Source organism: Miniopterus natalensis, chromosome 17 (genome assembly GCF_054644295.1).
Source record: "Miniopterus natalensis isolate mMinNat1 chromosome 17, mMinNat1.hap1, whole genome shotgun sequence".
In the NCBI taxonomy this organism is placed as follows: domain Eukaryota; kingdom Metazoa; phylum Chordata; class Mammalia; order Chiroptera; family Miniopteridae; genus Miniopterus; species Miniopterus natalensis.
In genome coordinates, this window is record NC_142097.1 from 21,938,439 (window position 1) to 21,949,161 (window position 10,723).

Below are 10,723 nucleotides of genomic sequence, written 5' to 3' on the forward strand. Positions count from 1 at the left end.
GGGGTTCCTCTTGTTAATCTAATGATCTGTCTCTGAAGCACTGGGCCAGGGCTTAGGTGAGGGGACCGCCCTCCCCACCCAGCCTGAGGTCAGGTCAGAGTCACCTCCAGGAGCCCAGGGAGGAGCAGAGAGGAGGCAGCTGCGAGGAGGGTGGGAGGGGAGGAAGAAACTGCCCACTGAGGCACCCTTTCCCCGTCACAAATCTCCTTCTCTAAACCTAAAGCTTTCAGCAGTCCTGGAAGGGAATAGGACCAGAAATATTATTCTTTCCATTTTAAAGATGAAGAAACTGAGGCCCAGAAAGGAGACAAGTTCCCCCAACAAGTCAACAGGGAAATCTGTATTCAAATGCACTTCAGGAGACTTTAATTGACACTCTTATAATAGGGTGGCTGCTAGTTTACTTGATTTCTGTGTTTTAAAAAAGTGGGTCCTGCCAGGCCAGCGCAGCTAAGTGGTTGATGGTTGATTGACCTATGAACCAGGAGGTCACGGTTCGATTCCTGGTCAGGGCACATGCCCGGGCTGCGGCCTTGATCCCTGCCGGTGGAGGGCGCGCAGGAGGCAGCCGCTCAATGACTCTCTCATCATTGATGTTTCCCTCTCTCTCTCTCTCTGAAATCAATAAGGACTTTTTTTTTTTAATTAAAAATAAATAAATGAAAATGCAATCTTAAAAAAAAGTAAAAATAAAAAAGTGGGTTTTTTAAATGAAAAAGTGGGTCCTGCTAATGTTTAAGATTCACAGTGTGCCAGGTTCGGTACTAAGTTCTCTTGTAATCTGTAACACAACCTGCCAGGTAAGTACAGTTATTACCCTGTCTTACAATGAAAGCGGTAAGGCTCAGAGAGGTTAAGCAGCTTTCCTGAGGGCACGCAGTTAAAAAGGCATGAAGGCAGAACTTGAATCCAGGGCTGGCCCAGAGCCTGCGTTTGCGACCATCACACTATTCCTTCAGTGTAAGGTACCGTGACATCCAGCCCTTCATCTGAGCACCTCCTTTCCTCCCAGCCTACTCCGCCCTCCCTTGGCCTTCACCTTGGGTGAATCTCCAGCCATGTTCCCTGACCCCTCGTTCTCTCTTTTTCAGGCCATCTCAGCCTTCTCATCACGTGGCCTGTTCTGTTGGCCTCACAGATGTCATTGCTGTCTGCGATTGTCTTAGTTACTCATTTGTTTGTGTCTCCTGCACTACAAAGTGTGAGCAGGGCCCTTATGTGGCTTGTTCCCTGCTGTCTCCAAGTGCCTACAACAGTATTTGGCACACAATCAAACACTTGAAAATAAAAAGAAAAACACACACAAGAGAAATGTTCAACAAATCAGAAGAGAGAGACAGAGGCAGAGAGAGAGAGCCAAGCCTTTGGTCCAGGCCCAGCTGGGACAGCTCCTCCTCAGTTTGGATCACCGCGACTGGGGCTCAGCCTTGGCATGGCCACATGGTCAGGTGGCCAACATGCTCCAGGCAGCCTTGGTCAAACTAACAAGCAGAACCTGCATTCCCCAGAGGCAAGGACACTGCATGGGACTGGATAGTGCTTGGGGAGCTCATTGTCCTTTTTGAGCATTTTATATGCTCTCCTTTCATAAATTTTTAGAAATGAAATTCATAGACAATATAATTTTCCTATGCAAAATGTTTTTAGACATCTGTATAAACTTCACATAGTATGTAATACTTAGATTATAGTATACATATAATATACTAAAGTGTTTCACACGTAACATACTGTATAAAGTAATATAGAGGAAAAATAAAAAGAAAGCAATTTAGAATAAAATAATATGTATTTCTATATGTGAAAGCTCAGGCTCAACCCCACGAGAGAACAGAAGCTTACAAATGCACACGACTCACTGGCGTTGGAAAACCAGAACCATAAATGATGGAGACTCATGCTCTCACAGGCTAGGTGGTCATGGGGACAGAATTTTCTAAAACTGTGAATGAGACTCCATAAAGTTGTAATGGAGACGAAGCCAAATCTTCCCTAGGAGTGCATGGTAATTTTATTCTTGGAAAATTTAATGTATTTTAAAACCATTCAAAAAAGATGTGGGTGAAATAGAACTAGCTCCCAGGTCAGGTAGTGAACAGGTTTCTCACGTATGTAATTGTCCAGAAAGACAGGGGAAAGTTGGGAGATGTACAGGACAATTCCTTGATGTGTCAGGCTGTCCTACACGTTATAGGATATTTAGCATTCCTATCCTGCCATCTGCCAAAGGCCGGGATCCCCAATCTGTTGAACACTACAAACGACCTCATCAATTTCCAAAATGTCCCCTAGGGGGCGGGAGCGCTCCTGTCTAGAACAACTGCCTGGCGCTTTCTCCAGTGCTCTGCTTTTTAATTTAATTCTACCCTTGAGACTGTGTTCCATCATGATGTGGAGACCTGCATCCCTTTCAAGGCTGTGTAGTATTCCATCATATGAAGTGCTGCTCCCCTTCCATAGCATTCTGCTGTTAAAAAGCAGCACGAACCTGTGTAAGCTGATGGGTGGAGAATTCTGAGAAGCGGCCTGGCTGTTGCACAGTCGGAATTTTGATAGTTGCGGCCAGAAATTACCTATTACCTTCCACGCAGGTAGGTTAACCTATAGTCCCCCAGCAGAGCAGGAGAAAGCTGTTCCCAGAGCTCTAGGAGTCAGGCTGGAGTGGCGGAGGGATGTCAATTCCGGAAAATGTTAACCAGAATCCTTCCCCTCTGAGGGTCACCTCCTCAGACCACACCCAAGGTCCCCCCAGTAAAGCCTGGGGTGTCCAGAAACTCCCCAACCCACCTTCTCAGGCCATGGGTGAAGGGAAGGTAGAAAGGCCCTTCCCTAGATAGGTTGATCCTGGCAATTACATTATTTATTTTCTTTAACCTTCAAAAAAAGACAGCTTTGTTGCTCTTCTGATTCTATAAGTAATACACACGTGTATTTCAGAGGGGGAAATCCCTATCCCACCAACTTTTTAATTTTGAAAACTTTAAAAACTTCAGAAAAAGTAGCACCATATACCCTTCACCTTGACTCACCAGTTATTCACAATTTGCTACATTGGGTCTTTCTTTTCTTTTCTCTTTCTTCTTTTCTTTTCTTTTCTTTTCTTTTCTTTTCTTTTCTTTTCTTTTCTTTTCTCTTCTCTCTCTCTCTCTCTCTCTCTCTCTCTCTCTCTCTCTCTCTCTCTCTCTCTCTCTCTCTCTCTCTCTCTCTCTCTCTCTCTCTCTCTCTCTCTCTCTCTCTCTCTCTCTCTCTCTCTCTCTCTCTCTCTCTCTCTCTCTCTCTCTCTCTCTCTCTCTCTCTCTCTCTCTCTCTCTCTCTCTCTCTTTCTTTCTTCTTCTTTTTTTTTTTGGAACCATTTGAGACTAAGTTGTAGACATTCAGCCCTAAACATTTCAGTGTGCATTTTCTAAGAACAAGGAAGTTCTCCTACAAAACCACAGCATGGTGATAAGAAATTTAACATTGATAAAGCAATGTCTACTGTATAGGCCTCATTCAATTTTCTCCAGTCATCCCAGTAAAGTCTTCTCTACCCCTGCCCCCTCCCTGCCAAAACCTGGCTTGGCATTTAGCTGTGAGTGTGGAGTTCGGATTTCTCCTCTTAGGCTCAGTGGTCCCCAAGCCCCTGGTCCTGCCTCTAGGGAGGCAGCTCTGGGTGGGGACAGTGCTGGCCTTGAACTCAGAGGTGTTGGTGGGATCCGCAGGAGGGACCTGAGCCTTACTTCAGCCCCATAAATATCTTCCTAGGCCCGAGGATGCAAGCTGGAGGGGATACTGCCTTCTGTTTATGCTGCTCTCCCAGTGCTAGGCAAGGACTGGTCCATCGGTCCCCGCTACAACCCCTGGGGCTGGTACCATTTTCTCCCCTTTTACAGTTGAAAGGAGGTTCTGTTTTTCCATCTGATGAGGAAGCCAGTGATGGCCACATGGGGCCACGTGATAACTCTGGAAGGACCATTGGGTGTGGGGTCAGGGTTAACTGTAGACAAGTCAGCCAGGACAGTGGCCTCCTCCTCAGGGCTCCAGGCTTGCTCCTCTGGGCAGGCAAGTCTAGCCGGGGCTCTAGACTTTCATGGGCGTCCCAAGGCTCCTGATGCGCCCTGCAGCCACCATGATCATTCTTGGGAAATGCCTCCCCAGCTCATGAGGTTTAGTCACCCATGGGTAACTTCTCCTGCCTGCCCAGGCTGCTGCCACCACACTGGGCTTTGGTTAGACCAATGATGCCCCAAGGTTTCTCAGCCTCAAAGCATTTACCTGGGGGGGAGGAAGGGACTGTGATCTGCTCCCCTCTGGGTCCCTGATGGCTTCACTTCTGGGAAGGAAGGAGTGTAAGGAGTGATAACTATCTGTGCCTGCCTTTGGAGGTAGAGGTAGGGTCAGAAATAGAAACTGGTTGCTCCAAAGGCCCTTTCCAGAACTTTCTGTGCCACAGGTTCTGGGAGGCAATCAATAATAATGAAGACAATAGTCCTTGAATGCTTGCCACCTGCCAGATAATGGTCTAAGAACTTTACAGCTATTAAGTCATTAAATCCTCACATAATTCCTGTGAAGTAAGTGCATTATTATCTCCATCAGCTTGTTTTATAATTGGGGAAACTAAGGCTTAGAGGCAGTAAGATACTTGCTAGAGGTCGCACAGCTGCTGCAGGAGGAAATTGGAGCCAGGTCCCTGCCTCCCAGGTGCTCCGATCTTGAGGCAGAAGAGTGGTGCCACCAGGCACACGCTGTATTTCTTGGAGTTCTTGGGGCCTGAGGCCTGAGTAGATGACACAGATGAGCAGGTCACTGCAGGTTTCAGAGCGCTGGGCTGAGAATAAAGTGGGGTGGGAGCTCCTCTGGCCTCAGGCGGGTGGGGATTTGAATTCTGGCTCTTTCATTTGAGTGACTTTGGTGCGATATGACCTCTGGGGGGCTCTTGTTTTTTTCATTTGTAAAGTGGGAAATTGCACGAGAGAAACCTGAGTTCATCACACTGGAGTTATTTCAGCGAGGACTTCAGTTTCCTCCTCTGTAAAATGGGGAGAGTAATTTCTTGGCTGGTGGTTGTGCAACTGTAAACCATAATTTTGAGGCTGTAAAGGACCTTAATAGAAGATGGGTTTTCACCAAAACCAACAGTTTATAAAATGATTTTGTGTCATTTCAGACTTCAGCTTGGTTTGGGAAGGAAATGGAAAGGGCGCCTTCTCTCCGCCCCGGAGACCAGCAGCCAATGCACACGTCACTGATTGCACTCTCCACGCCCCCTGATTAGGGCTTCCTAGCTGTGGGCAGTGGCAAAGCCTTTTCTCAGGGAAAGCTGATGGTTGGCCCCTTGGGATCCACGTGCTAACCCCGCGTGCGCCGGCTGGAAGCTACCATTTCTAGGAGTGAGGGGCGGGGAGGCAATTTACGTCAAAGTCGCGGCCTACCCTTCTTAAAGGCGCAGTCTCATACCGCGTGTTGGTTTCTTTTTTATTTTTTCGTTGTTAGAACAAAAGTTTTAAAGACGAGGCTAGTGGTGGGTCTCGGCGGCGGCAGGATGGCCCAGGAGAGAAATATGTCTCCCTGAGGAGTGGGAGCAGAGATGTCAGCGTAGGACTTAAGCCCTGGGGCGGCAGCTTAAGTACCCGGCCAGTTCCAATTCCGAGCTCTGAACTTTGAGCCTCAGTTTCATCATCTGTGAAATGGAGTGAATAATAATCTACTTATAAAAGTTTCGAGACTTTGAAGAAATAACGGTGTGAGAGTAACCAATACAAAAATGTTGGTCCTCTTCTCCCTATTCATTCTCTCTTGTGCGAAGGAGGACCCCCGAGGCCAGAGAGGGTTGAAATGCCCAAGGTCGCGCGGATGTGGGACAGAGCCCAGGTTAAGCCAGGGGTTCCTGGGCTTCCGGACCAACCTTTTCTTTGCCCAGCTTGTCTAACCCCACTGCGTACAAGCGCACGGCATCCTACAGTCTGTCAAGTGGTTTTGGAGCCGAGCCTCAGTCGATTATCTGTAAAATGGGAACGATGCTAATTCCTGTCTGATGCAGTCCACCTGAAATTGTAAAAACCCAGCCTGATGGGTGTCTGCCATCACTCTCCGATTGTCCGTGGCTTTGATATTGATGCACCGCCCCCCCCCCCCCCCCGCCACCGCGCAGACTAAGCTGGGATTCCCGGTGCAGTGCTCGGCCGGGGGGACTAGGGGGTGAAGGTTGTGAGAATGCGGTGCTGCCGACAGGTCACGTGCGACAAGGAGACCCGTAGCCTCGGCTCGCAGGCCTAGTGGGGTATGAGGGACCTGTGGGGAAAAGGGTTCAGCTAGTCCCACAGGAGGCCTTGAGTGGGCGGGGCTGGCGTCACTCCGGGCGTGCGGCTCGTCGGCCCTTGGGGGCGGGGCCTCATGGCGTGGTACGGGGGCGGGGCGGGCCCGCCGGCCTTCCTTGTCGGCCTTGGAGCGAGGCGAACGCGCGCGGTCCCCGCACCGGTCGCGGACCCGCTATGGGCCCGCCCGACCCCGGGCGCCGCGCCGCTCACGTACCATCCTAGAGCCAGGTGGGCGGGGCGGGACAGGGACTAAGGGTCCGGCTAGGGTTAGAGGCCTCAGTCGGGCCTCTGGGGGTCCCGGGGAGCCTGAACGGGGGCTGGGCTGGGGGCGCGGAGTTGCGGGCCATTGAGTCCACCAAGTCGCCTTCACCCGGAGCCCTCCTCGCGCGGGGCCGGGGCGGGGAGTGTCGCCGAGGGGCGAGGACAGATCCTGTTTCCCCATCCCTACTTCTCGCCCTCTGGGTTGAATCTCTCGCCTGTAATTTTGGGGAGAGAGAGCGCAGAGATTGTCCTCATCCTCGCCCCAGGCCTGGCCCCTCCTGCCGGGGATGGAGTGCGGAGGATGGCCGGGCGCCCAGCCTGCAGTTGGAAGAGAGCGGAGGGACCCTTCGGCACAAGTAGATTTGTTTACACATTTCTCTCACTGCCCGGTCCCACCTCTCCACCCTCGGTGACTTGGGGCTTGCCTGTGCCGCCTCGGGGCTGGGGGCTGGAATAGGGAGCTTTGGGGGGGGGGGCGCGGCGGTAAGGCTCTTTGATCTTTGGAACTCTGGGGCCAAGCACTAGGAGGTGCCTGTGTGTTGAGGCGGAGGAAATGGCAGTGGCCTCTATTGCATATTAACCTAACAGCGACTGTCCCAGCTTCCTTCTTAACTACTCCCAGAGTGACCTTGGGCAAGTCACCTCACTTTTCTGAGCCTGTTTCCCCACTGGCAAAGTGATGACAATAACTGCTTTAAAAGGTTCTTGTGAGGCTCACTTGAATTCGTACTCAGTGAGTGAATGGGGTGAGAGGTCAGAGTAAAGTCCGAAAGTGCCCTGCCTGCGTTTTCCCCAGCTACTGAATCCTGTGTTGTGAGCAGGCACTCCTTTGACTGAGCTTTGTTTTTCAGAATTGGAGCTACAAGATGGCTGATCAGGATCCTGGGGGCATTAGCCCCCTCCAACAAATGGTGGCCTCAGGTGCTGGGGCTGTAGTCACCTCCCTCTTCAGTAAGACCTTGGGAGGTGGGGTGAGGGCAGCTGGGGACGGGCAGAACAGAGATTGAAAATGTCTTGGTCCTGGAGGGGAGGGGTCAGGAGTGGAGTCTTGAAAGGAGTCTTCAGACCTGCCCTCTCCCTCAGTGACCCCCTTGGACGTGGTGAAGGTCCGCCTGCAGTCTCAGCGCCCCTCATTGACCAGCGGTGAGTATCCAACCCTGGAGCCAATAGGGGGTGGTGCCTGGGCAAAACAAGGATTTCCTAGAGGTGGGATCCCTGGAGCAGGTGGGGGGCTCTCCTAACTGGAGGGGCTACCTTGTATTTTAGAGCTGATGCCTCCCTCCAGACTCTGGAGCTTCTCCTACGCCAAATGTGAGTGCCCCTAGTCACAGGGATCCCGGGAGGGTTGGGAGGGAGTGTCCCAGTCTCCCCAGGGCACCTGTGAGCCCCGCAGCCATGGACTAGCACATGCTTCCAGGTTCTATCAGCCAGCTTTCTGTCCTGTACAAGAATGCCCACCTAGGGACCCCCAGCCTCTGCTGGCCTTCCAGGAACAGGGGCTCACCACCTCCTTGCAGTGTTCCAGGGCCTTGACATTCTAATGTCCCCTCCCCTTCCCCAGTGCCTTCCTCTCTCCGACCCACAGGGAAGTGCCTCCTGTACTGCAATGGTGTCCTGGAGCCCCTGTACCTGTGCCCAAATAGTGCCCGCTGTGCCACCTGGTTTCAGGATCCCACTCGCTTCACTGGCACTATGGTGAGGAGCACCTGTGCCCTCAGCTGGGTGTGTCAATTCCTGAGAGATTCAGATTGCTTGGGCAGCAGACCCAGGAAAGAACGGGTACTGCAAAGCATGTGGGGGGGCAGCCATTTCAGTTTGGGAAAGACTTCCCTGAGGAGGTAGTGCCCTCGATGAGGTTTTGAAGGGTGAACAGGAGTCCACCTGGAACCAAAGGGGTAATTGCATGTGTGAAGTCCTGAGGGCCTACTGCCTCCCAGCGGGACCCAGGGCTGTGAGCAGAGGCGAGGGCATCGGGTTGGGGCCCAGCCTGGGTTAGCCACTTCACAGGCCTTTTTGGTGTTCATGCTTCCTGCCCTGGGCTGATGTCCTCTTTGCCAGGATGCATTTGTGAAGATTGTGAGACACGAGGGCACCAGGACCCTGTGGAGTGGCCTCCCAGCCACCCTGTGAGTACTCTAGTCCTGCATGTTGCCTTCCCTTGTGCTCTGCTGATTTGCTCCCCTGTTGGCTGGCTGGGTGGGGCCAGGGAAGGCCTGGGAGGTTTGGGAGTCCTAGCTAACATCTCTTCACACCTCCAGGGTGATGACTGTGCCAGCAACTGCCATCTACTTCACGGCCTATGACCAACTCAAAGCCTTCCTGTGTGGCCGAGCCCTCACCTCTGACTTCTATGCACCCATGGTGGCTGGTGCACTGGCCCGCTGTGAGCACAGCCCTGGGCCCTTGATCTCCCTTTGACCCCACCTCTGCCTGAGCTCAGTCCTACCTCCCAGCTCCATTCTCTGCCCACTTAGGGGTGGGGAGATGTTTTGGGCTCCCAGACCCTGGGGCAAGCTGCTACTAGGACCTGTGAGCTGATCCCTCCCCATTGTTCCCCACAGTGGGCACTGTGACTGTGATCAGCCCCCTAGAGCTGATACGGACAAAGCTGCAGGCTCAGCATGTGTCATACCGGGAGTTGGGTGCCTGTGTCCGAGCTGCCGTAGCTCAGGGCGGTTGGCGCTCACTGTGGCTGGGCTGGGGCCCCACTGCTCTTCGGGATGTACCCTTTTCAGGTAGGCACCAGGGGTTCAGGGGATATGGGGAAAGGGAGCCCGTGGATGATGCACAAGAGGTCTACAGCGAGTCCCAACTTTGATACTACTGACCTTGAAGTCACTTAACTTCTTTGAGCCTATCTCATCTGTGAAATGGGCTGAGCAAACAGGGTATTTGGCCAGATTGTCACAAGATAAGATAGATCAGAGGAAGGTGGGTGGTATGGGGCCCAACCCTCTGCCCTACCCATCTCTAATGTGTGTACCCTGTGCCCCCAAGCTCTATATTGGTTCAACTATGAGCTGGTGAAGAGCTGGCTGAGTGGGCTCAGGCCAAAGGACCAGACGTCAGTGGGCATCAGCTTTGTGGCTGGAGGCATCTCAGGGACGGTGAGTTGACTGGGCTGGGGTGAGGCTGGCAGAGGTGTCTTTGCATGGCAGTGCATTAGCTGCCTGTTGAGAAACAAGCTCACCCTCCCTGGTGATAAGGCTGGTAGACCCCAGCTGGATGCAAGGGATGGGGTCCTGGGAATGGAGATGAATCCTCTCATACCCCACCAGGTGGCTGCCATCCTGACTCTACCCTTCGATGTGGTGAAGACTCAGCGCCAGGTTGCGCTGGGAGCAGTGGAGGCTGTGAAAGGTGAAAGGTTTGGCTGGTGTGGGGTAGGGGCAGGTGGGGGTCCAAATGGGTTCTTATTGGGCTGTGCTTCGTGTCTGCAGTGTCGCCCCTGCACGCCGACTCCACCTGGCTGCTGCTGCGGAGGATTCGGGCCGAGTCTGGCACCAGGGGACTCTTTGCAGGTGAGTGTCTGTGTCCAGGCTCTGGTGGGCTTGGGGCCTCTGGGACCCAACCTCTGACCCCACCCTTACCCTCCTACTGCAGGCTTCCTCCCACGGATCATCAAGGCTGCCCCCTCCTGTGCCATCATGATCAGCACCTACGAGTTGGGCAAAAGCTTCTTTCAGAGGCTCAACCAGGAACAGCCTCTGGGCCAGTGAGAGGAGCTAGGGGATGAGGGCCCCACCTCTTCCATGGATGGGGTGGGATAGGAGGAGACTGAGCCAAGTGCCTTGTCCTCAGGGGAGGGGCCTCATTTTTCTTCCCTCTTAGCTCTGAGCCCAGGGGTACCAGCCCACCCACGCCCCCTCAGACAGCTTTTTTCCTGCTCGTCCTCATCTGAAGCCCCAAGGATCATTACTTTTCCTCCCAGCCCCCCAAGTTCAAGACCAAATCTGTTAACTCTCTCCTCCCCCTGCCTTCTCACCCATTTCCCTGTGTGTGTATGTGGTAGCTGAGCCTGCCTCCAAGGGCCACAAAACCCTGGGCCTGGCTAGTCTGAACCCACTGCTGTTAATTCATTGAGTGTAAAGATGATGAATTTCTCTCCACTGCCTGTGACTACAGGGGCAGGGGACAGTGGGGTTGGGGCAAGCAGGACTTGG

At 52.8% G+C, this 10,723-nt stretch overlaps 1 protein-coding gene across 4 annotated transcripts; it reads left to right on the plus strand.

The window, feature by feature from the left end:
* Window positions 1-6,398: 6,398 nt before the first annotated feature.
* Window positions 6,399-10,655, plus strand: SLC25A39 (solute carrier family 25 member 39). Of its 4 annotated transcripts, none has more exons than XM_087826063.1 (12): window positions 6,399-6,527; window positions 7,412-7,511; window positions 7,644-7,703; window positions 7,827-7,871; window positions 8,122-8,255; window positions 8,619-8,686; window positions 8,819-8,943; window positions 9,122-9,295; window positions 9,558-9,667; window positions 9,839-9,920; window positions 10,001-10,081; window positions 10,164-10,655. In XM_087826063.1, exons 2-12 carry the CDS (start codon window positions 7,427-7,429, stop codon window positions 10,277-10,279), a joined length of 1,080 nt encoding a protein of 359 aa, XP_087682189.1. In that variant the 5' UTR covers window positions 6,399-6,527; window positions 7,412-7,426; the 3' UTR covers window positions 10,280-10,655. The 4 variants fall into 4 exon arrangements, with proteins under 4 accessions (XP_087682189.1, XP_016057578.2, XP_016057576.1 ...); XM_016202090.2 differs by lacking the exon at window positions 6,399-6,527 and adding an exon at window positions 6,834-6,916; XM_016202091.2 differs by lacking the exon at window positions 6,399-6,527 and adding an exon at window positions 6,834-6,916 and having other exon boundaries at window positions 8,146-8,255.
* The last annotated feature ends 68 nt before the right edge of the window (window positions 10,656-10,723 follow it).

Excerpts from the sequence above, each read along its gene's own strand:
- SLC25A39 (XM_016202090.2), top strand. The coding sequence starts at position 6,848 with ATGGAGTGCGGAGGATGGCCGGGCGCCCAGCCTGCAGTTGGAAGAGAG. Across the intron at positions 7,512-7,643 it reads TGTAGTCACCTCCCTCTTCA|TGACCCCCTTGGACGTGGTG; the intron begins GTAAGACCTTGG and ends CCTCTCCCTCAG. Across the intron at positions 8,256-8,618 it reads CTCGCTTCACTGGCACTATG|GATGCATTTGTGAAGATTGT; the intron begins GTGAGGAGCACC and ends CCTCTTTGCCAG.